The 27642-nt window shown below is 37.0% G+C and overlaps 1 protein-coding gene across 5 annotated transcripts in view; it reads left to right on the plus strand.

The window, feature by feature from the left end:
* LOC133528289 (neurexin 1) overlaps positions 1-27642 on the plus strand; it is a 326318-nt gene that overhangs the window by 109627 nt on the left and 189049 nt on the right. For all 5 annotated transcript variants that reach the window (XM_061865615.1, XM_061865617.1, XM_061865618.1 and 2 more), the window contains exon 4: positions 11495-11639. In XM_061865615.1, the coding sequence (XP_061721599.1) occupies positions 11495-11639 (145 nt within the window). The remainder of the gene's footprint in view (positions 1-11494; positions 11640-27642) is intronic.

Here is a 27642-nt window from a genome sequence, read left to right on the forward strand (position 1 = left end):
AACATAAAAAAGATACGGCCGTTTATGCCACATAAAACTAGGGTTGCCATCTGTCCGGGTTTCCTCGGATTTGTCCTAGTTTAGAGGGCTTCCGGGGAGCGTCCGGTGAGGACTTCATTTGTAGTCCGGGTTTAAAAATTTAAAGCACAACCTGTTTAAAAAAACCTGTTGACATGTCCGGGTTCAAGACTCTAAAATCCGGGGTTTTCACGCGTTTTGTCCTGGTTTACGGATTTTAGAGATGGCAACCCTACATAAAACGTATATTTCGACACTCTCAAGGGAATCAAAATTTATAGCGTACTTTCCGTTGACCTAGAACTATGAAATTAGGTAAGTAATACCGTCTTATACTACAAGAATAGGGAAAATCTAAAAACTACATTTGTTATTAAATCATAAAAATATAGTCTTAATCCTAATCAATCAGCAACGGTATGTGCAGTCATAATTGTATGACCAAATCTTTTTGTAGATATTTTCAAACATTTGTACAGACTTAAAAGCTAAGATGAGGATGAAAAGCTGTAACTTTAGTTTTCCACCTAATTAACTTTCAACTTTTGTCTTCCAATCAAACCAAATCAAATATCAACCAAGACCGATAGATACATACCGCACTTCAACTTACTTCAACATTTCAGAAAAATAAAATCTACCCTAGTTACAGAATGACGCATTCAACCGATTTCCAAGACCGATATGATCCCCAAAGTCATCAGATCACTATCACTAAAGATGTAAACAACTAAACATAAACATATGTACTTACTAATTACTAAAGATTTAACTAAACTATCAAATAAGTCCGCATGCTTGCTTACTGCTAATATATTATATGTATAGTTAATTGTTGTCTTATAAGTGAAATTTTGTAATTTCTTCAGACAATAAATACTCTTTAAACCGAAAGTGCTCTGTGAACAAAATTTTGTACATCGTCAAACCATAAGTTTTTGGCAAAAAAACATTTTTGGTACAAGCTTTTATCGCTGACTGTACTTTGCGTTGTTTTATCACAGAGTTCCTCATGGTCACCTTCTGTCCCCATCATGAGATCAGCTCCATATTATCTTAATATTGCCTTTTCATCCGATTTACATATGTATGCAAATTTTCAGCTTAATCGGAAATCTAGATTTGACCCACACAAACATACTAATTTTTTTTTTGTTATACTACGTCGGTGGCAAACAAGCATACGGCCCGCCTGATGGTAAGCAGTCTATGTACGCCTATGTACGCCTGCAACTCCAGAGGAGTCACATGCGCGTTGCCGACCCTAGCATCCCCCCCCCCCCCCCCTCGTTGAGCTACCCCTAGACCCTACTCATAGTGTTGTGTTCCTGCCAGTGAGTAAGGTTGCCAGAGCTCAACATACTAAATGGGCAAGTTAAATAAAAGCTGGTAAAAATAGTACTTAAATTACATTCTAAGAAAACAACCGAGATGTCAATTATAAAAATACGAGTAACAAACGGCCAAGTAAATGCAGCATACACACTCGTCTGCTAAAACCCCGCAATGGCATGATAAGCGGGGCTATTATTTATCTCGCTGAATCGCGGGCACATAGTAACCCCCTTCCGTTGAAATAATCATATTACTGAGAAACAGCCCGATACAAAGAATGATTAAGACACGTTTAAGATCTCGGAAAGATCTTTAAAAGATCGATATCTAAACGACATGTTAACATTGTCGTTTATTCCGATTCCGCTGTGATCCCAATAAGATCTATCTACGATATTACTAACGTCAAAGTGACATTGGTTGCCCGAATCGAGCTGCTTCTGTCAATTATACGACATACAAACGATATCTACCTAAATGAGAACTTATCTAAACCAGAACTTATCGTTATCGTATCTCAGTCTTCGAATTGGGCCGTTACTTTGTTGAGCCATTTTCACACCGTACCCACAATGGTTTTAAGTACCGTAGCATAACTATTATAGTGTTAAGTCCTAGATGCAAATTTTTACCATTTTAAATATTTTCTAAAAAATGACATGACAGACAAATTCTATGTAACTACTGAACCAGCTTACAAAACCTCACGAGATTCTGTCGAGAATTGTGACCTGTAGAGAACATCCGTACATACGAAATCGAATTGCCCGAGTCAAAACACAGACCAAACGCTTCGGTTAATAAAATCTTAACCTTTCCCGTAGTTGAGTAAAAAAACTAGGTGTCCTGTCGTTTGGCCAAAAGATGTTTAGCAAATTGACACTTGGCAACCAACTACTGGCAAAATTATATTTTAGCAAATCATTTTTTTACTACAATATTTTTGACAAATTATTCTTATTACCAAATAATTAACTAATAAAATTTCATTTCATACCAGATCTTTTTGACAAATGATTATTTAACAACAAAGTTAACAAATAAATCAATCATTGGTCAAAAAATGTTTGCTATAATGTATTATTTGACATGTCTTTCTGTACTAATAAACTGTAAGCGAGCCAGACCTGTCGGGGCAATCCGACTCGGATAGGTTAGGTTAGAAGCCCAAATAATACTTTGGTGAAACGTTTTTTGTAAAATGAAAATTTGCCAACATTGTTTTGGTTGAACATTAGTGAACCAAAAAACTAATATACTTACCAAACGAGACGTTTAATAAGAACGTGAGATAGTCAAGCTCAATACCCCAAAATACAGTAATAAGGATACGAGACTTAGTTACCTACATACAAAGCTTAATAAAAGCTAAACGTGTCGCCATGTTCCATGAAAACGTTTCTTGCCACCTAATTAACGACAAAGAATTAATAAGACAAAAGGAAACCCTACCAACCAATACACAGTATTCTGTCGTATAATAGTAATGACGTGGTCAGATCTTAATAAAATACACCTACACCATATACCATAAAATTCGAATACAACCTGTAAAGGGGCTCACTGATTACCAGAGGGCCTACCGCGAACCACGTTCGACGTGTTACCTCCCTCTCACACTTACGTACGAATTTACAAGTGCGACAGAGAGGCAACACGTCGTGGTTCGCGGTAGGCCCTCAGTTCGCCGGACGATATCGGCCTGTCAGTTATTCGCGATTGTCAGCTTTTGCGAATAACCGACAGGCCGATATCGTCCGGCGAACTGGTAATCAGTGGATCCCTTTACAGGTGTATTCGAATTTTAATTATATATGATTTCGATCTGGATTAGATATAGATCGGATCTAATTAAAATAAATTAATTAAAGTGATTTATTAATTAAGATAAAATTCGAATACGCGTGTTAAAAGAATGATGAAATGATGATGATGTGGCAATCATGAAATGATCGGTTGGCCACATCATAAAAAAAAAATTAAAAAGTTTTATTTTTAAATTCGGTATTATCTGAAATGGCATTTCATAAAATAATTAAGATCTAAGACCTGTCCAGTGTCCATGACAGTAACACAAGCAACTGCAATCTATGCCTAATAAAAGCGAAAACAACTCTGTCTGTCTGTCTGTTAACTCTTTCACGCTTAACGGCCTGATTCGAAAAATTATTAAGACACGGTTTAGATCTTGGAAAGATCTTTAAAAGATCGATAGCTAAACGACATGTCAAAATTGACGTTTATTTCGATTCCGCTGTGATCTCAATAAGATTTATCAACGATATTTCTAACGTCAAAGTGACATTGGTTGCCCGAATCGAGCTGCTTCTATCAATTATACGACATACAAACGATATCTAAATGAGAACTTATGTAAACCAGAACTTATCGTTATCGTAATTCATTCTTCGAATCGGGCCGTAAACCTCTATACTGATAAAATAAACTCTTAGTACTTATTTTGAAGCACCAGGTCGGTAAAAATAAATGAAAAGATGACAAATCTCCACCAGACGAGACGGCATCCATTCGTCTCTGGAATCTAGGGCACTCTCTAGACAAACAGTTATAAAATATGAACTGCCAGTTCCAGCGGCCAAGCGCGAGTCGGAAGATGATGAAACTTATTTATTTTTTACCTCTATCGCCTAATCAGTAGTGCCTACGAAACTGAAGGTTTTAAGAGTTCGCAGCAAGCTCGACTCTCCATGCAAACGTAGTTGTGTCCTTATTTTACAATAACGCGTTACATTATCGTGATGTTTTTAATATTACTGAAATTAGTTTGAAATGTTGTTAGAAAGTAAATAGAACGAGTACAAGTTTTGCATTTTAAGATCCCAAAAGCCTCTTCAGTTCGGCTGAATACGACGGCCAAAATTGAATTGAATAGTTCAGATTGAAGTCAACTCCTCTTTTCGGTATCGATTAAACTACATATGTAGTTACATAAGAAAAAGCATTTTTTGAAATTGATTTTGTAATTTTCAAATGAGTTAATAAAAATACAAAATTTTGATGCAAATCTGCAACGAGTCACCAACCAGTAAATGGCTCAAAACTTAACGGCCGTGACCGCACGTAAAGGATAATTTGTCTTAATGATTCTGGTTAGGAAAAAACAAGCCAAAAAAGTCACAAGTTAGTCCCAATTAAAACTGCTAATTAACGGTTAAAATCGTTCACTTTCTATCTGGATAGTCACAGTTTCTATACTCAATACCCCCTATTCGGCCTGATACTATTGAAAACGGCAAACGTATTCCGCTCTTTGCAACATATCAACAATTTCACGTCCCAGTGCCCCGGAACCCTAAAAAATAAATCTAGAACGGTCGCTATCCGTCATGGACTCATAGGCTAAGGATTATTCTTACCTATTTTTCACGAAGGAAGGATGGAGGTAGATAAATACGAGTAATGCTTTGTCCCGGAATAAATAAATAAATATTAGAGGACATTCTAAGCTCAATAAGGCTCTTGTTGTGGTACTCAGACGACGATATTTTATAAATACATAGAAAACACCCGTGACTCAGTAACAAATATCTGTGCTCATCACACAAATAAATGGTCTTACCCATTCGAACCCAGATCCATCGGCTTCATAGGCAGGGTCACTACCCACTAGGCCAGATCGGTCGTCAATGAAGATACATATGCCATTTCTTGTTTATGGAGTTATGAACTAGCTTACATCAGTACAAATGCACCAGAAATTGCTTGTTTAATTTTTATATCAATCTTGCACATTAGATTATTTGAAATTGTATGTGTTTTCGATATAAGCTAGTTATTAAATTCATAGGTATATGTAATCTTATACACTATACACATATACATATAATGATGTTTTATTGTTTACATAAGTAACTCGATTTGTGTTTCATATTTCCTCTTGTGTACAATCCTGCACTAACTACAAATAAATAAATAAATATTATATGACATTATTACACAAATTGACTAAGTCCCACAGTAAGCTCAATAAGGCTTGTGTTGAGGGTACTTAGACAACGATATATATAATATATAAATATTTATAAATACTTAAATACATAGAAAACACCCATGACTCAGGAACAAATATCCATGCTCATCATACAAATACATGTTACCAGGATTTGAACACGGGACCATCAGCTTCGTAGGCAGGGTCGCACTACCCACTAGGCCAAACCGGTCGTACAAGTTTCTGTTTAAAACAATAGTTGACAGGTATAAAATGCCTTAAGGCATTAAGTCCGCCATTTGTACAATTTTATTTAATGCAATAAAGTTGAAATAAATAAATAATTTGGTTTAATATTTGTACAGTTACTGAAATTGCTCTGTATATATCTACATATAATGAAAATACAGTTATTATTTACCTACTTTGTATTGGCTGTTTTATGAAATATGTTGTAAAAAATATTTTCCATAATTTCAGTAGGAAAATGAGGACTATAATTTTATGGACAGCGGTCAAGTGACCTCGTCCCCTTTCCTCTTAATACGCAAAAGAAATCAAGAAACTCGACGACCTGTCTTGCCTAGTGGGTAGAGATTAGTGACCCTGCCTATGAAGCCGATGGTCCCGGGTTCAAATCCTGGTAAGGGCATTTATTCGTGTGTTGAGCACGGATATTTGTTCCTGAGTCATGGGTGTTTTCTATGTTTTTACGTATTTATAAATATTTATATATTATATATATCGTTGTCTAAGTACCCTCAACACAAGTCTTATTGAGCTTACTGTGAAACTTAGTCAATTTGTGTAATAAAGTCCTATAATATTTATTTATTTAAATTGTGAAACTATGAACTATAAAAACATTGGCTTCACTGCAAACTGCACTTAGGTAGCTCCATATTTTAGCGTAACGTTCTCGAGTACGGAGCATTCCAGGATAACCGGCGTGGCTAAGTGTGGAATTTAATACCGTTAGCGTAGTTCCTGCTTCAGCTAGACAGGCAAAGGAAATATCTAATTATAAATTTTAACATATAATAGGCTGTCATAGAATTGGGAAACGAAATTATAAAGGATCCACTAATGATCCGATAATAATGACGACAGATCTGGCCTAGTGGGTACTGACCCACGGCCCGCCTCGAACAATGAGTAAGTAAGTAAATATTCTTTATTGCACCACAAAGAAAACAAATTTAAAAAACAGATTTACAATGTAAAGAAAGGTAGCAACAGGCGGTCTTATCGCTGTAAGCGATCTCTTCCAGACAACCTTAGGGTAGCAGGATATAAAGAACAGTAAGTTATTAGAACAGCTGGTGCACGAATGAATTAGAGGAATAGGAAAATTACACATACATCAAGCAGACAGTACATACAGTACATTTACAATTTAAATAAACATATAAATATAACAATACATACTTATATTAAAATAAATAAATATTAGATACATATCTAAATATACATACATACATAATATAACACAGCGGCACATTAAGAAAGAGACAAGTAATGATTTTTCAGTAGGGTTTTAAAGCTTTGAAGAGTTTTCTCACACCTAATATCTAAGGGTATGAGATACGATAACGATAAGTTCTGGTTTAGATAAGTTCTCATTTAAATATCGTTTGTATGTCGTATAATTGACAGAAGCAGCTCGATTCGGGCAACCAATGTCACTTTGACGTTAGAAATATCGTAGATAGATCTTATTGGGATCACAGCGGCATCGAAAAAAACGTCAATATTAACATGTCGTTTAGTTATCGATCTTTTAAAGATCTTTCCATGATCTCAAATGTGTTTTAATCATTCTTCGAATCGGGCCGATAGACGGAGACGCTACGCTACGGAGCGTTAATGATTAGTATGTTGGCTACGCGGACTGAGCTAGCATCTTAAGCTTCTTTACGTCCAACGTGCCTCAGGGGGGCGATATCGCAATCTAACTTGAGAAATATGCAAACTTTTCCTTTCAAATTATCTTTAGACTTTTATTAAGACTTCGATCGGTTCGATAAGAGCTGATATAGAAAACGTAAAACATTAGAGCGTTTCTGTGCTAAAAGCACAGTGAAAACAACAAAAAGTGAAAATTATAGGGAATATTTTCTTTACATACACTTTCATTGTTCAAATGAACACGTTATTTGAATAGCGAATTTTATTACTCTTATTAAGACATAATAGGGCCAATAGTACATTGTGATACAAGCGTGCTAAGTTGGTCATTACACACGAGGCGATATTGCAATAAGAGATATATGCGCAATAAGAAAGCCGATGTGTGTAATGACCAATGCACACGCGTTTCATACGACGTTTTTCAACACACTTGCGAGGAAAAAGAAGAAACTTTCATAATAAACAAATTTTGATTGTTAAATCGGTTAGTAAAAGTCTTGCATCTGTGATACTGCCTGCCTCCCCTCGCCCCGCCGCCCACCAGTCCGAGTTGTAAAATCTACTCGACCAATTTAAGAAGGCTCCGTTTCCATACATGTTATTAACAATCATTTACCTTCTTAACTCAGTCGGATAATATAATGAAAAAGCACGAGTGTTATAATATACTGTAAAAGCACGCGTGTTTAATATCTAGGATTATGAGCCCAAAATCGGTGGAATAAAAAGGCCGTTTTGAGTAAGTGTGTTGAAAAAATAATGACGAAATCTTCATAATGGGTTTCTTATGACTCTTTCAAGTTTTTAGAACTCTGAAGTTATTTTAAGTAAGGGTAGGATAAGGTGGCCCGGTAGCCTAGAGGTCCAGGTCCTTAGCCGTGTAAGTTTAAGGTGCCGGTTCGAATTCTGATCTAATGAATTTCCTGTTATTAAGATCAGAATATCCCTGAACCTAAAGTGCAAACCTAGTCGACTGTAAATTTACAAATATCTGAACAGGCAATCTAGCGCATGGACAATAGAGGCCTGTTCAGATATTTGTGAGCACTGTGGCCGCTCCGATATATCTGATGGCGACTACCTACTCAACCCAGATTTCCACATATCTGGAGTTCTCGAAGTCTTATCAATGCGCAACTTTCTAAAGATACCGGAGTTCAGTCTGTCGGTTCTGAAACTTTACCTGTCTCAACGTTGTGAATAAACTAGATATTTCTATAATAGGACATTGAAAGATAGCGGGTAAAATTAGCAATTTTTCACATTTCTACCTATCGCTGATTTTTAACGAGTTAACTAATTTAGGGGCGAGAATTTACACATGAATTAGAACATCGAATAGATAGCGTCCAGCTCTGGATCGAGTGTAGTATTCTCTCTACCCTTATCAGCACACTTTTCTTAGACTTAAATCGACCGGGATATAAAAAAGGTAATCACGGTTTATACCCCGGTCGATCTAAGTCTAGTGAAACTAAACGTGAATCATTCGAAACACTTTTCTTGTCTTTAACATGAATAAGTAATGGAATTTGTACAGAATAGCCACCCACTCCGCGCTGAATGGAATAAAAATACATACATACATACATAAACAAAAAACACAGCCTAATAAGATAGTCTACCTTAACGTGAACCTGAATCTGAAGACAGTGATAACCTGGAAAAGTTGGTAATCACTTCTAAAATCGAAGGCGATAAGCCGAGACGCAGGAGCCCAATGAGGTGGATAGACCAAATTCGCTTAGCCCTTGATGTGACGCTCCACGGTGCCCTACATTCGGCGAGAGACAGAAAGCGATGGCGACAAATTCTCAAAGAGAAGCTGTTCCTTAGAAGTTGCAAATAAACTGATGCAAAGAGGGGACATACATACAGACACAAACTCACGCCTGTATTTCCAAAAGGGGTAGACAGGGCACATAAAACTACTAGTTTTAATGCCACTTTCAGCAATTAAGGGGTTTCTAAAAATTAATGAAATTGTGTTATTGCACAATGTGACAGGTTGCCAGCCCATCGCCCACAACACATTTGAAGTTATGGCTCAGCTGTGGGATATGTCCCACAGTCGACTTCTACGATACCCACGGGAGGAATTGGGATGGTGAAATTCTTAACGCGACGCCACAATAATTTCTGTAATATGGCAACTGTGCCCTGTGATGTGAACCATCACTTACTGCCTTAAGCTCTCAGTACATTTTGACTTCAAAAAACAGTCGACATGACTGACACTAATCTGACATGTATCACTGACAGTTATCCCTTCTCCATAAAACTATCGCGCTCACAGCTTTGAATATTAACCAATACACTCATCATCATCATCCTGGACCTTACCCCATTTGGGGTCGGCCTTCGCTGTCCTTTTCCTCCATTCAGCACGGTTCTGTGCTAGATTTGCGTCTAGCTGTAGTTCTTGCGGGCTTTTATTCACCGTTGTCGACCAGGTGTCTGGTGGTCTCCCGCGTCCCCGCGTCGTCGTTGGAATCGCCAGTGCTATTTTGACCATGGGATCTGATGGTCGCCTTTGTACGTGTCGGAACCACCGCAGGCGTTTCTCGACCAGCTTGTCTGTGATCGGTGCGACTTTGAAACTTTATTACCCAATACACAATTGCCGGCTATTGAAGCTCCATAGGTTCGGATTCTTTTCTCACTCGCCTAAGCATGAGCGAGATGGGTGAGCGGTTTTTGAATTTTAACTTTTTGTACCTTTAAATCGCGCGTTTTTCCAGTGACTAAGTTTGCTTGCCAGAGTGTATCCATGACGAGCACGATGGGAAAGTAATTTAATCCCCAACTGAAGCGAGGGCGCTAACACGCGAGTGCTAACTAATTTTGAAACTTCCTGTTTGTCACAAAGGGAGTTCGGGCCTCATGCAATTTTTTGAAAGTTACAGCAAACAAGCTGATACTCACTCGTATTAAACTTTCTTCTATCTATCTAGTTAGTTAGTGCTTCTGGGCATTTTCCGCAGATCGACAAGTATTATGCCTATTTTGCGTGAAAACGAGGTAGCGCTACTCTAACCACCCCAGTACCTTCACGAAGCCTAGCAAAGCTTTCAGGTTGCTAACTGCCTCTTTTAGTGTGCACGGAGTCCCTAGGTATTTGCTCCTGTGTACTTCTACCTGTTTGCAGTCTAGGATAATGTGTTTTGTTTTTTCCTCTTCTTCCATTCGCGTTCTGCACATGGGGCTGTCTGTTTTACTTATTGTGTAGGTGTTTGTTTAGTGTGTTGTGTCCTGTAATTAATCCTACTATTTTACGTAGTTGGTGTTAAGGTGTTTTCGGTAGTATTTCGGTGACCTTCTAGTTTTGTTCCGGTAAAATATCTTTGGTCTGCCTGTGTCCATTTCCTTCCAGTACTTATTGAGTAGTTTATTTACTTTATTTATTTATTTAAACTTTATTGCACACAAAGAAAAATGTACAAATGGCGAACTTAAAGCCAAAAGGCATTCTCTACCAGTCAACCATTGGGTCAAACAGAGAGATTTGTGTATGTTGGTGCAGGAAAAAATAATAACAAATAATAAGGAAAAACTTAAACGTGAAGTCAAATAATATTAAAAATATATACATGATGGTGAACCTTATTTAAGTTCTTCTGACAGAAGATGCTTGCGAAGTAGTCGTTTGAAAACGGATTTGCTTGGGGCTTCTCGAATAAAGAGAGGGAGGGAATTCCAGAGAGAGAGAGAAAGAGAGAGTAGTTGTCTGTGATGGTGGTCTAGCTGGTTATGTATGTAGGATATTGGTAGGGGTATTTTTATTTTATTTTTTTGCTATAATGTAACTTACACTAATAATTTTACAATTAAATCTTGCCAAACTTTAACGTTTGATGGCAAGATGTATGATGGGCTCGGGTCCATATGGTGGGTGTTTCGGAACCTTTCCTGGGCAGTTCATACACTCTTTCATCATCTATTTATTTTGGTCAAGGTGAGCTGGAATTCACAGCAATCCTCTGGCTTCCATTAACGACCTACTAGCCGAGTCGGCATCGGTAGTGACCCCGCCTACGTGAAGTGAAACTGCTGATGAAAATCATATAATGACAGGAGGCCTAGCACATTATTAGCACGACGGTATCTCACGGCGAGATAGACTACCCGTCGTTTTCTATGTTAATTAAAGAGGGACGGGTAGTCTATCCCGCCGCGAGAAACTGTCGCGTCAATCATGTGCTAGCCCGGCTGGACTGTTCTGTAAGTCTGGCCTTTTGTGTTGAAGATTAATTTGATTAAGAATTTTGTTTGTTGCAGATACAACTCGAAGCTCACCACGTTGGCGCTGCCTTCAGTGATCTTCGAGCCCAAGTTCCGAGGGTCCATCAGGAACCTGGTGTATTCCGACGTGGTGGGACAGCCACCGCGGCGCCAGGAATTAAGGCACTCCAGGGATTTGAAGGTAAGTCTAGATGCTGGCAGATAAAGTCAAAGTTAAAAGTCTAAATACCCATCTAATCAGATTTATAACGAATCTATAGCGAATTTATTTTATTACCTTTATTTACCGACGTTTCGACACAGGTTTCACTGGTCATGGTCGCAGATAACTGATGTCCCAGCAAAATATCAAAACAGAGATCTGTGTAACGACGAAAAGTCTATGTGAAAGTTTGGGGAAGACATCATATTATCAAACCACCCACTACACATATTTTAATTATTGTCGATAGTCCGACACACAACACTCACAATATCCACCGACGAATCCGAAGATAGATCTCTTGGCTTTTACTTCTGTATCACTGGACCCCCAAGTTGCCGATAACATAAAACAGACATAAAAAAGGGACACAAAAAATTCATACACACGTTCATACAAAAACCAAAAAAAAAACAAAACAAACCAAAAACATTTTTACTATACTACATGATTAAAATTGAAATCATACCTATATAATTTAAAATTAGATGAATAAAAAAAACTGGAGCCTAAAAATTAAAACTACCTACAAAACAAAAGAATTGGCAATTTTCATATTAATATTAACTACCTCTCTTCTTCCTCGCGTTATCCCGGCATATTGCCACGGCTCATGGGAGCTTGGGGTCCGCTTGACAACTAATCCCAAGATTTGGCGTAGGCACTAGTTTTTACGAAAGCGACTGCCATCAGACCTTCCAACCCAGAGGGTAAACTAGGCCTGGTTGGGATTAGTCCGGTTTCCTCACGATGTTTTCCTTCACCTAAAAGCGACTGGTAAATATCAAATGATATTTCGTACATAAGTTCCGAAAAACTCATTGGTAGGAGCCCGGGTTTGAACCCGCGACCTCCGGATGGCAAGTCGCACGCTCTTACCGCTAAGCCATCAGCGCTTTCAGCGCTTAATATTAACTACCGTCAATAATAAATGATATTATATAAGTACTTAACACCGCCGCACCAACCCAAGGAACTTGTCCAATAAGTACAACAGTTGCGCAGCATTTGCAAGAAAAAGAAAAACATTTCTCTCTAACACTCTTCCATATTAGTGCGACAGAGACAGTTTGCGTTTCGTTCGCTAAGGAGCGTAAGCGATTGGTACGTTGTCTACGCCAACTGAAACCACAACTCCTTTTTTCACATATTAGATGGAATGAATGTGACGTTTAAATAATTGTGTTTACTTAGTTGTTCGTGATATCTTCTCTATCTACATAACTATGCAAACAACATCATTTAAATGCATGTAAAATTAATAAGCGCCTGAGCCTCGAATAACATTGCATTTCACAGTAGACTATGAGCTAAAATAATAAGTTTTTCGGTTGTGTTCTTACCATTGCACATTTAATATTAAAATAACTCAAATAACTTTATAATATAACGTCATTTAGCAGAAACGTAACGTCTTAAGCTAGGGATCTTCATGCATGCTTAGCTACACTTTCATTGAAGTGAAAATAATTATATTTAAACCCGACATTACGAGTATTATGCGCAGCACCTTCAGAACTTATAGAAGTCATGTTACCTGCTCTTTAAACCAATCTATAGGTAATAATAGAAGTAAGAAGATAGGCTTAAGTATTCTAAGCGTAATTGACCTTCGACAAGATTACACATCAAATTAATTAACTACACAACCAAGTAATTATTATGACTAGACGAACGAGTAGATTTCAAATACAGCTGTGAAGGACATCTGTAGTTCGTTTTAGCATCAGAAAGTAAAGCGATTCTGACGTGTTTTTTTATTAACGAAAACACTTTTGAAAAATCATCATCATCATCACAGGCCTTTGCGTCTATTGCAGACGATTTAAGCATTGCTGTTTAGACAACGGGTTTGGTGACTGTGGAGGCCGATGCGTGAGCGGCACGACCTCCCACATTTTTGGCAGAGAAAGCTCATGCCACCTGAGGTTCCAGTCCCGATTTGCTTTCTGCGACACCTTCTGCTATCTAACGTAGTAAACCAGGCTTGGTCGCATAGCATTGAAAAATAAATCACAGCAAATATGTAACAATTATAAAGCACAGACGATTATCTACATTCCTGTGCTTCCATAAGTAATATAAACAATTTTTTTATTGCGTTTTTCAATAGTTGTTAATAAAAAGACGCGTCAAGATTGTTTACCTTTTTCTAATGCAAAAAACGAAATTTAAAGGACGAAGACTTCTTATTCTTAGGTCAGAATTTTTGTAACCATTTGAAAGGATTTTCACCAGCACATTTAGTGCTTTGTTTTTTCTAGGTCTTCCTTTATGATTCCTTCTTTTTCATCACACTTACTCGAAAAAGATCTTATTTCATCTAGGTATACTGCAGGACAAAGGCATGTATTGTTCCCGCGGGAGTTATGTTGTAAAAAAAAAGCTATAGCTTTCGAGGGAGCTATAGTTTTTTTTTTATTGCGTCACTACGTTCATACGAACCAAGGAGGTATATATATACTTTTAAAATACTTACGTTTATAAATTACTTTTATTGTCTATATTTAATTTGATTAATTTAATAGCCGTTTAAAATATTTTAACAGAATTTTCAATCGTGGCTGAATGCCACTAGGTCTAAAATTTTTGTAATGACACCGTATTTAAAAATGATTTCGCTTACAATTTAATTTTTTCTTCGCAAGTGTGATGATCCTGCGGCTGCCGTACATTCTAAAGACCTTGTTTGCAAAATTTCACTTACCCCCCTCGTTGCACAATTTCTATACTCTTTTTTACAGAAACCTAACTACTAAAATATACATCAAAATTTCAACTCCCGCCTAATTGCTCCCAAAAGCTTCAAATCAACGGAGCATGATCAAAACGGAACACAATATCGAACTCGCTGAACATTCAATTTAAAAATTCCTCTCATTTTTAGCGTTTTTAAAAACGTCTCATTTCAGCACATTCCGTAACTCACGCACGTAGGAGCAATAAAGGAACATCGTAAAATGGGTCGTGAAGATTTAACAATACAGTTCATATTTCAATGTTCAGTGGAGGATGGTACAAGTGACGGGAGTTGGAAGTTTTGAGAGGGAAGTGTTTGAAGGGTGTCCAATGGACAAAGTTAGCGGGAAGTTAGTTAAATTTATCTCGCAATTTTTCCAAAAATATAAAGATTTGATTTTTATATGTGTCGTATAGAGAAAAATGATGATTAGTCGGATTAAAAGATCAGTGATTGCTACTAGAGTCAGGCCAAGCTAAGTTAGCAGCGATTCTGATAGTACAGACTGTGCAAATTTTAAGTACCTAAACGTCATCATTTCATAGATGTTTACATTTAAAATAACACTTGATACCGTCTGGGCTATTAAAATCGCTGGCAACTTAGCTTGGTCTAACTAACCTATCTATTTCATATAAAATAAGAAAGAAAGAAAGAAAGAAAGAAAGAAAAAGAAAGAAAGAAGGAAAGAAAGAATAGAAAAAAAATATTTAACGCCACAACTTATACATAAAGAAAAGAAGACATACATACATAAAAAAACGCATTGGACGCTAAAGACGCTAGGATGCTATTGTGTCAATTGTCGTCAATGTGCATTTTTGGCTGCGTGTTTGTTATCATACCTGTAAAAAAAAATCAAAATATCAACCACACTACACATAAACCGAAAAATTAATAATAAAAAATGCAAATTCACTAAGTTATTCAAGCAAAGTTTCTCGAGGGGAGCATTTTAGGCCAAAAGGCAGGCGTTTCAATTCATCAGTGCCTGACTGTGTTGTTCAATTCGAAAGAGGTCATCAACAAAAGGCTTATTGAACTTCAGTGAACAAAACAGCATTTTTATTCACATTATTATTGTCCTAGATTTTTTACGTTCATGTTTTAAAAATTCCTTTGCGCTGGCACAATCTACGGCAAGATCTAAATAGAGGAAATGGTAGCACTTAAGGTGAAATTTTTCAAGTTTCTGCTTTCAAATGGTTGCTAACGGCTTAATAGGTTTTGACAATGCTTTTTAACTTTATTTTTAAACCCTTTTTAGGGTATCGTAGTCACCTAGAAACCCTTATAGTTTCGCCATCGCTGTCCGTCCGTCCGCGGCTTTATTCGGTGACCGTTAGTCCATAGACACCGTTTAAATCATGCATGGCGATAGAACGGTAAAATATAAAATACAAAAAAAAAAACTTAATATTGTGGCGCCGCCTGGTTTTTTGACGGACACTCTTTCATACACAGAGAGTGTTCACCTTTCATATATCCTCCGTAGTCCAAATAGTGAAAATGGATTTAAGGTATGACGTTAAATATTTTGAGAGTCTATGAACATTTTAAATGATTTGAGATTAAGGGCCTGCTTCACAATGTCCAAGGAAAGTCCTGAATAAGCTACTTGCCACTTATCTGACGAATAAAGTCATCGTTGGTGATTCACGATCTTCAAATAAGCTTAACTGGTAGATAAAGTGCTTGTTTTGCTATTTTTGTAGTGAAAACTTCTTTAGCGGCGCTGTGCACTTTTTGGGACGGGGAAAAAATGTTAAACTCGCGACAGGTCACGTGACCGACAGATTCCACAGATTGAAAATTCGTAAGACGGACACATGACGTAGTCGTTGAAATTATGGATGGAAGTTGATTTTTCTGAGAGATAAACTTTTTAATGTTAAATAATTGTAATAGTTCAGAAGTGTTAAATTTTTAATGTAATATAAATTGTCATGTTTGTGTACGATAGCGCAATAAATGAATATTGTATTTTACCACATAAATGATAGTACTTTTATATTGCTAATTAAAGCAATTCGTGCAAAATTATTCTCTAACCATTCCAAAATATCAAAAATGCACAACGTTAATATTCAAGTTTTCACTTCTGCCGGCACTCCCGGAATGCAACCCGTTGTTTTTTTTTTTGTTAATTAAGTAGCTATCCAATACTTTACTTCGATATTGTCAACAGGTTCTAAGATTTTATTTATTTGCAAGATAATCTTATATTTTTGTTACTCAACATTCCGCTGAAAACGTATCTTTAAGGCGGTCCTCGAATGATATCGTTAGTTCGAAGCTCAGCGTAAATCATTATAAAGAGGGTGCGGCGTCAAGTGGAAATTGCTTCGTATCACCCTCTAAATAAGGTCTTTATTGCCCCGTACGTGTCCTGTTTATGCCCAGAACTTGGAGATTACAGGAATTTAGTAGAGTGTATGTAAATAAAGGGTTGGGTTTACAAAGTTTTGTGTTGGCTTATTGAAAACTATGAGGGTTTCTTGTACTTATACTTACCGCTATTTTGATTGGTCAGTCGTAAATTTAATTTTTGGCTATAAACAATATATCTAAATATCTCCTATATTGTACCCGGGTATCTCCTTAAACTACGTCCAAAAGAGAGGTATGGGCACTGTGAATATCATCTCGCGTTGTGTGGTAGGCCACAGCGCACCGGATTTCATTCCAGATCTAGAGCAGAGACTTCCCCAACTGGGGAAGTACCTCCACCTTACAGAAAACCGCAGCTAAATAACACTAGACCCTACTCATAGTGTTGTGTTCCTACCGGTGAGTATGGTTAAGGTCGTCGAAGGTGCGGAGTGTTAAGGTCGGTAACACGCATCGCACCTCTGGAGTTACGGCTACGGAGACTGCTTGCCATCAGGCGGGCCGTATGCTTGTTTGCCACCGACGTCGTATAAAAAATCGTTCTAGTGCTCTTAGGAATCATTGGCCTAGATTTTAAACATGAGACATTACTTCTACGAATATTTATTGCTTTAGATTATTCCTTGAATGATTAGATTGATTAGTAATTGTAGTACTTTTAGACTTTAATTGTGCTCATAATGAACATTTCTGGAATGGAATAATAAAAATGTTTACACTTTGGCTGTCGTCCAAGACCATAAAGTTTAGTTAGAAATTTCTGTAATTTTTATATTTGTTACAATAAAAAGTAAGAGCACGCGATGAGATCGGCCTCAAAACTCAACCAACATTGTATTAACATCTGGCCTACAAGTCAAAACTTGTCAAGTGGCGCAAATCAAAACTTGTCAAGTGGCGCAAATCAAAACTTGTCAAGTGGCGCAAATCAAAACTTGTCAAGTGGCGCAAATCAAAACTTGTCAAGTGGCGCAAATCAAAACTTGTCAAGTGGCACAAATCAAAACTTGTCAAGTGGCGCAAATCAAAACTTGTCAAGTGGCGCAAATCAAAACGTGTCAAGTGGCGCAAATCAAAGTTTGAGTTGTCTAAATAAATAAACAGCAACAAATGAGAATGGGCGGATTTGTATAGACCCATAAACCAATAAGAATAAGGTTTTTTGATACCTACTCCATTTTTTTGCATGACAAGACTTGTCAAATCTCTGTTACACAAAAATTACACAAAAAACATAAGTAAACGAATAAAAAACTAAAATATCTCGTCACAGAATCATCGACAATAACAAAACCTTCATGATTGCGACACACGAACTTAGTATCGAAAAAACTATATAGTCACGTTTCAACCCGCACTACTTTTTGCGGCGATAACTTTTTTCACACAAAGATTTGGGACTACCTGCCATAGTAAAAGTTTTACAACTTAGAATAAGCTATCCGGTGACGTAACGGTTGCCCTTGTTGGTCAAATGGGCCAATTAGCCAACCCTATTTTATTTTAAATCTTTTTCGGGCAGAGGTGTAGGGTTAGAGCCGGTGTAGCTTTATTTGATGTTCATAAGCGCATTGTAATATGCTCACTTGATTTTTTCTTACCATTATCTTTAAGATTCAAATGAGAATGCATTAAGAGACCTTTTGTAAGGCTTCTGATCGGCTAGATTTTATAATTCTAGAACTACATTTTAAATTCCAATTTTAAAGTATTAATGATTCTTTACTTACAATAACAATATACATAATGGATATATACAGATGATTACTATAACTAGTTTACATCTAAAATAGGCCCTTGAGGACCAAGGATGCTGCCGGCATTTCCTCGTTGTATCGCAATACTGATACGTTGTGCGAGGAAGCCGCCAGCTCTTCGGTCACCAGTTACGTCAACCAGACGTTTCGCGATTTCTCCAAAAAACTTGTGCGCGCCGGGACCCCATAAAGTATTTGTTTTATTTTAAGTTTACAAACATCTAATCTGCCTTACATGAGTTTCTCTCGAAGCAGAATTCCGCGATCTCATGGGATAAGACCCTCGAAAAATACACACTTTGAAAAATACTGGGCTTAGTCAATTGTTCAGCGTTGGAGGTGATGGAGACCGAATCAAAGCAGAGAATTACAATAGTTATATTTAATGTTAACAGAAGGCTAGTTGAGAAAAGTGATTTAATCTATACACATGTAGAAGCTTATATAGTCGCGTACAGCACCACACTATGGATTGTTTATGAACTATTGCATACATTAATATGGCTAAGCTTAGAGAGCAAGTAAGTTTTCGGTAGATGTCACCTTAAAGAGGTTAATTAGGTACATTTCATAAGTGGTGCCACCTACCGACGATAGAGAGACTTAATCTATCTAGATTAAGTAAGTAGGTATTTAGGTATGGTAATACCTAAACTTGTTAAGATAGGTCTTAACATCAATACATTGCAATTTTAGTATTTCGTTACTATTATAAGTTTCAAACTTAAAGTAAGCAATATCATATTAGGAGTTAGTTCGCTAAATCGTTATTTAAAGTTAATATGGATTTGTATTCAGAGCCCTTAGTGTTAGTTTATTCGATTTCGTAACGCGACTTACGCGTTTGCGTTAAGTATCATTTAGTATGGGATTTAGAAACAGCGCACCAAGCGGAACGTTTTGGGAACTCAAAATCCCATACAAAATGAGACTTAACGCAAACGCGTACGTCACGTTACGCCGTCGAATAAATGTACACTAGGGGTACAGGTTTAAAACGAGGTAAATTTCAAACAATGTTTCAAAGTTAAAGGTCGTAAGTAGTTTTCTAGTAATCATACTAAATCATTTTTATCACTAGAAAGTTGGTTTCAGCACTTTCAGCACGTATTGCAAGGAAACTGGAATTTCAGGTGCCGTGGTAAAGTTTATTTTTTGAATTTGGTTTTTAAAAGAGCTTGGAAATTAATGTACGACGTCGTTAACATTTTAACTGACAGTAATACGCTAACTGCAATTGAACTTTATTAATAAAACTGCTACTGAATTTTGTTATTATATGTATTATAATAACTATAACAAGGTATATATAATTTTTTTTTTTTTTTTATAGCCTATATTGTGTCCCACTGCTGGGCAAAGGCCTCCCCTGTTTTCCGCCACTCGTCACGGCTTTGTGCAAGCTCCTGCCAGTCGCTACGAAATGAGTCCAGGTCGTCTCGCCATCTCGTTTTTGGCCTTCCTCTGCCTCGGGTGATCTGTGGTGCCCATTCGGTCGCTATTTTGGCCCATCTGTCCGGGTGCATCCTACAGATGTGCCCCGCCCAATCCCATTTGAGCTTGGCGGCCTTCACACCCACATCTGCGATACCTGTTTTGGAGCGCAGCTTTGTGTTGTGTGTGTGTTGTGTGTTGTGTTGTGTGTGTGTGTGTGTGTGTGTGTGTGTGTGTGTGTGTGTGTGTGTGTAAAAAAATAAATAATAATAATAAAATCATTTATTTCAGACCGATAAGATCCATAAATTTTGTTAGTAACAGGAAAATAATTCTTACACCCTACGTTACACAGGCTACGTTTTATATACAGGGCGTCCCAAGACCGGGACATCAAGGGAAAGTACCTTAAATATCGTAGATAGGATATTTTTCTCAAAGAAGACTTTATTTTATTTTTAAAAGTAAGTAATATTGCACTCAAAGAATTTCTAAAAAAAATTTGAAAATTGCTTACTTTTTCTGGGAATTAAACCGAATCTTGAAATTTTACTCTATTTTTTTTTGCGATATCATATTTCTGAAATGACTTATTTTTTATGCATTCTTTCGATTGGGATCATAAAAATACAGGATTTTTTTTTTCACATTTGAGTCGGTTCGATTTCCAGACAAAGTAACTTATTTTTTTTAAATCTTTGAATGCAGTATTACTCAGTTCTGAAAATAAATTAAAGTCTCCTTTTAGCAAAACATCCTATATCTTATATTTAAGATACTTTCCCTTGAAGTCCCATAGTCTTGGGACGTCCTGTATAAGTAATATATCAGTAATATGCAAAAAAAATGACCTCGGTGCAAAAAATAGACCTCCTTTTTATCTATGCAGTTTATTAGCGCGCGCCAAAAATAGTTTGTTTTGTTTTTAAATAGTCTGAATTAATTAATAAGAAGTAAAAATATATTTTACTTACTATTTGTAAAACATTTTTACTTTAATAAATGTACTTATAAGTCATCCTCATTTTTTTAACTTATTGAACTTTTCTTTTTACACAAATAAAATTTTACGTAAACCTTAATTACCTATCTGATTAGCCCTATGGTTGACTGGTAGATAATGCCATTTGGCAATAAGTTGTTTTTTTTGCAATAAAGCATAAATAAATAAACCCATCTATTATAATATAACAGATTTCCCTCATTTCGCAGTCCTAACTGCATCACATAACAAGAAGATTGAATTTAATTCATGGGTGATTTTTACAGTCGCGTTTTATATCTTAAAAGCGCTTTACATGCCAATTCGAATGTACTTACACTGCAATCTATAGGGCTAAGATGGTCGGCTCTTTATCATTTGTCACCATTCCTGTCACTTTCTAACAAGTATGTAAGCGCGAAAGTGACGGGCATAGTGACAAGTGATAAAAATGGAACCATGCTGCCACCGCTGCAGTGGCAGCATGGTTCCATTTTTATCATCTGTCACTATGCCTGTCACATTCGCACTTAAATATTTGTAAGAACGTGACAGGCTTGGTGACAAATGATAAAGAGCCGACCATCTTAGGCCTACTGAATAACATATAACTGATATCATTCGGTTATCGTGTATTTCAAGCGTACTTGTCCGTACAGGGCGCGGGCGAGACGTACGATTGATTCAAATATAATTCTGATGCCAGTGTCCGTTCGAATTGGCCTGTTAGTTAACACCACAATTAACGGCCCGTAATTACTAACTAGTGTTGGAATAATAAACTCTTTATTCAAAAACTTATCAGTCTTTTATTAAATTTGTCACTTTCCAACGAACAAACAGCACAGGAGCTCGATTCAGTTTTAACAAGTTTTTATGGTTTTGATGCGGCCTTGTCTATCGTTATAAGAGGAAATTATTAGCTTTGCGATTCTAGCAAAATAACGGTACTTTTTCTATGAAATTCCATTTCGGGAGAAAACGGTTTCCACTAACTGAATCTTAATAAATCACTTTGATTTTGATGTCGATCGCTTCAGCATAATATATTCTAGGTTTATAGGATACGCTTTAATAAAAATTGTATTGCAAATTTTGAAAAAAAAAGGGAAACCCATAATAATTTTTTTTAATCTATTTTAACCATGGGAAATGGAAAATATTTAGATGTGGAAAAACTTTTTTCTCTTCACCATCACGTGGTATACCTCCTTCTTACTTCTCACGCAGGACTTTCACTTCATTTGGCATCAGCGCGAGCCATCTTCAAGCTCTTTTTAAAATACGATCACGTAATAAAGTCTTTAAAATGTCAGGCTAATCAGAGCGTAGATTAGAATGATATTTGAATCTGGGGGCACGGTAACGTTGGAGCCAAGACGAGCCAAGCGAAGCGCTTACTTACTTTTCTCGAAGCGCTTCGTCGTTTTTTCAAACCCTCTTAACTTGGATTTTAACAATATCAGTACCCCTAGTGTAAATTTGATCGACATCATAACGTGACGAACGCGTTTGCGTTAAGTCTCATTTTGTATAGGATTTTGAGTTTCCAAAACGTCCCGCTTGGCGCGCTCTTTCTAAATCCAATACAAAATGAGACTAAACGCAAACGCGTACGTCACGTTTAGAAATAGAATTTATTTACACTAGGGGTACAGATAAACCAAATTCTCGGGATATAGTGGACTTAGTAAACCAAAAGTCTCAATTATGCTTTGGATTTCATCGATATCTAAAAACCCCGATTTCGTCATTCACTGATGATCATCAAAATTCTTGGGGTACTTCCTGAAGTCCTAAAAAGTTAAAATTTGGAATGTATGCTAGTATGTAGTACACAAACAACAAAAAAATCCTAAAACTTGGAACTTTTACCCCAACCCCTTAAATTGGGGATGGAAGTTTGTATGAGACTAACGCAAATTTTGATGCTAGAGGTCTGTAAATTGATATAGGACTCCTTGTTATAAATAATTAAATATGTATTTTATGATTTTTACTAAATCATTCCTCACCCTTTAAAAAGTATTGAAATTTTCATGTAAAATGTTGCCAAGACGAGATCATATGGCTCACACTGTCAAAAAGTTATCAGATCTCATGTAGAGCCAAGTTTTTAAATTTACGTGCCCTAACTTCACAAACTCTACACCTTAGTCAAGATATGTGTAAATATCGAAAAAATATCCTTTGTCGAAATACCCTCGTTTAGCATCGGGGGTTAAAAATCGTTGTAATTGATGAGTCTCCCTCGAAAAGATTCAAAATAAGCATTCTCGTTGACCGCCTCCTAGGCTTGTCGGTAGTGCCTACGAAGTAGGAGGTCCCGTGTTCGAATCTAGGTAAGGGCATTTCTTTGTATGTTCATCACAAATATTTGTTCCTGAGTTATGGATATTATCTAAGTATGTATGTATTTATCTATATAAATTGCTTAGTTTGTGACTAGGCCGATCTTTTATGATTGTCACCCAAATATTTTATTTATTTATTTGTAAAAGCGGTGGTGGCCGAGTGGATATGACGTCCGACTTTCAATCCGGAGGTCGCGGGTTCAAATCCTGGCTCGTACCAATGAGTTTTTCGGAACTTATATACGAAATATCATCTGATATGTAAATTTTTACACTAGCTTTTCGGTGAAGGAAAACATCGTGAGGAAACCTGCATACATCTGCGAAGAAGTTCAAAGGTGTATGTGAAGTTCCCAATCCGCATTGGGCTAGCGTGGGGACTATAGCCCGAGCCCTCTCGCGCATGAGAGGAGGCCTGTGCCCAGCAGTGGGACGTATATAGGCTAAATTATTATTTATTTGTAAAACCGAGCCAAGTTCTTCAAAGCTAAACACACTCGAGTCTCCCAGCTCTAGTTTTAACCGTTGAACCAACAACATTTCCTTATCACGACCGTAATTCCGGCTCAAAATGCACTATTCATATTTTATTACGGTTTTAATCTAGTCCTTTATAACCGCAGTAAAAGCGGTTGATGTTGTACGTAAAAATAATGGTGTTTTATAACACGCTGCCTATTTTCAACGTCAACGTTATAGTAGTGAAAATTAATAATTGTAGTGCTTAAAGAGTAGTTAAGTGTAGTCATATTTATGTATATAGTTAGGTACATGTTTTAGTGAGAGCTTCTACGTAAGTGAATGTTCTTTGTGTGTATTTGAAACCTTATCTCCTGCTCACTTATTTCTGTTTGCTTTTCAAATAAATACTTAAATAAATGATTTAACAATATCGTAGGTTCTTTTATCTAGTACTTATAATTTCTGTTTCGTAATTTACCAATACACAAACTTGTACTTTGTGATGTCATTTCGTACAGTTCCGTTTTTCTGTTTTTGTATGTCTCTCTCTCTCTTTCAATAAAAAAAACATTTATCGCCATATAAGTTCACTTCAAACACTAGTACTTCCGCTAACTAGGATTGGACGAAGGGCCCCCGGTTTCATTAGGATGCCTTTCTCTAGTAAGTTCGTCGATTCGATACCTACTTATACTTTTGCTAGATAGAAGAGGAAATCACGAACCTGTGTTTAAAACGCACCATATTTTTTTTTAAAACTATCTTTGCACAAAAGCTAAATATTGGATAGAGTTCATGATTTTTTTGTTAAAAATAACAATTCAATAACGATGATATCTGAGATCCCGGGCACATACGGCCGTCCACTCAGTGCTCAGCGAGCTGTATTCAGAGAAGGATTTGAACTCACTGCACCTTAAGTAAATGCCGCGGCTTTCGTATACATTATGCATTTAATATCTTGCTGGACTTGGCTAGGCACTACCATGCTTCTAGATCTTTATTTGTAATGTAAAACTGGAGCAGCATTCGAACGTTAACAATCTGATCTTGATTTGATATGACTCTCATAGCATCTCGCTCCTACAAATCAAACGTACCTATTACCACTTACACCGTTAGCAGTCCTCAACAGTGCGTTTCTCCTGGAACCTTCTGCCTCGAGCTAAACGTGGAACGCACTGTCTGCGCTATTGCCGAACCAATACGACCTTCAAACCTTTCTTTTAATTCAATAAACGAGCAGACGAGCCGTCTGATGGGAAGTGGTCATCGTCGCCCATGGACATAAGCAACATCATAGGAGCACTTAAGCGTTGCCGATCCTTGAGAACCCTAAATACCCGCTTCTTGAAGAATCCCATGTCGCAGCGCAAAGGAAATACCTCAGGAGGCAACTTATTCCACATTCTTCTAGTAAGAAACGAGCGAAATGCTCGCGTATTCTTGGTGTGCCATGTATCTAAGAATTGAAGATGAGCTCTGCTCCTTTAGCGGGAGCGGACCTTCAAGAAAAGAGCGTACTCCCATCTTATAACCCTACTGGTATTGCAGATGTCCATGGGCGACGGTTAATGCTTACCATCAGATGGCTCGTCTGCTCGTATGCCTTCTATATAATAAAAAAACCGGCCAAGAGCATGTCGGGCCACGCTCAGTGTAGGGTTCCGTAGTTACTCTTCCGTCACAATAAGCTAAACAGGAGCTTAAAGTATAGTAAATTGTTAACCAAGGGATGAAACGGTACCTTTCACCCGAGTTAAACAAATAGGCAAATTTGCATAATCAGTACCTAATTAAAGTAAGTCTTTTTACTATGAAGGGAAAACTTTTTGCGATAACTCAAAAACAGCTTAACTGATCATGTCCGCTATAGTTTTCATTTAATGTCTTTCTTAAGCTCTACTTCCACGATTTTTTTCATATTTTTTGGACCTATGGTTCAAAAGTTAGAGGGGGCGGGGGAACCCATTTATTTTTTCTTTCGGAGAAATTATCTCCGAATATATTCACTTTATCAAAAAATGTTTCTTGAAAACCCCTATTAGTTTTGAAAGACATTTCCAACGATACCCCACACTCTAGGGTTGAAGCGAAAAAAAAATTTCACCCCCACTTTACGTGTAGGGGAGGTACCCTAAAAAAATTAAATTTTTAGATTTTATTGTACGACTTTGTCGGCTTTATTGATTTATATATCCATGCCAAATTTCAGCTTTCTAGCACTAACGACCACGGAGCAAAGCCTCGGACAGACAGACAGACAGACGGACATGGCGAAACTATAAGGGTTCCTAGTTGACTACGGAACCCTAAAAACATGCATTTTAGTGAGATAAACTGAGAGTGAGATAAAATTTATACCAAATTAAAATCTGAGTGCTTGAAAGGGTAACTACTTACGAGTACATGGTAAGAGATTATAGTTATAATATTTTTAAAATGCAAATTGTAAAAACTTTTAGCAAGATGCGATACAAGTCGTCGGCTTGGAAAATTAAGTGCAAGTAAAAAAGTTTGCGAAGGAAAAATACAGGCAAATTTTGGCTCAGCGAGTATTTTTTTGAAGTTTATAGTGGCTCTATTCTGTGACTTCGTGTTAAGATTCATAAGCTTAAAAATAAAATAAAAATACTTACTGCGTTGATTCATTATCACAGTGCACAATGGCCTTAAGTGTCATAGATCTTAATGGCACTTAACTCCTTTATGCCTATTTCCACCGTTTTGAACATTTTCTTAAAAAACGAAACGACAGAAAAATATATCTAACTACTGAACCTGCTGACAAAATTTTACGAGAATCGGTTGAGATTGTAGAGCAAAACGAAACGAAAGCAAATTTAGCCGAGTCAAAACGGAAATCTTCGCTAACGAGTCGGTCAAATATGGTTTGACGAAGTTAATAGAGAAAGGTCCCATTTTTGGCAACCGTATTATGGTTTAAGAAAGCGCTATAATTTTTTTTAACTCTGCTGGTTGAACGCACTGCCCTATAGAAGTATGACTGTAGATGTGGAAGGTGTTGTTTTATCAGCATCAAATACTTTTTTGATTAATTGTTTTGTTTCCGCTGCCTAAAGGTTGTCTGGAAGAAAATATTCTCATGTACTAAATATTCGATTTTATGGATATTTTGTACGACAGACGAGCGTAAGACCTATCGTTTCTTGGATATATTTTATCATTAACATTAACTGTATCGGCTAGTGGAATAAAGTAGCGAGTGTTTATTTCTGGATTTCTTAGTCCATTCGATTCCCGGGCGAAACAAGCGAATTAAAAAAAGAAGTGAACGCAGTTTCGTTTATTTTTAAAAGTAAAAGAATGTTTCCTTTAAGTAAAATGAACTAACGTTAGGTTTTGAGGCACAGTTCCATCAGGGTCCATAATTTTCCACACTGTATATTTTATGCTGACAGTACCTCTTAGTTTCAAGGACCACGTTTCAATAAGCCGACAAAGCGTTCAATTTGTGCCGAATTTGCGCAATTTGCATACAAGATGCCGTAATTGTAATTACATGTGGAGACGGTAATATCCGAGCGTGAAGCACTCGACTGTGATTGCTAGCACACAGTTTATGCCATTTAACTCTTCAATTAAAACAATCGTGGAGTCAAGATTCTTTTATTATTTCTATCTCCTTGGATTTCACGGGCCTATAAATCCCGGTCTTTTGATAGGCTTGCGTGGGGATATAGATCCAACACGTAGAGGCCTCTTGGAGAGCTTTAATGTCATGTAGAACGCTTGCTGGAACCCGTTCACGGGCGCAACAATAGACACCCCTGAACCGGTCGCAACAGGCATTAGGACTATTGTAGTAAAGTGAACAGTATAACGGCCTATGGATTGAAGT

Source organism: Cydia pomonella, chromosome 19, assembly GCF_033807575.1.
Source record: "Cydia pomonella isolate Wapato2018A chromosome 19, ilCydPomo1, whole genome shotgun sequence".
In the NCBI taxonomy this organism is placed as follows: Eukaryota; Metazoa; Arthropoda; class Insecta; order Lepidoptera; family Tortricidae; genus Cydia; species Cydia pomonella.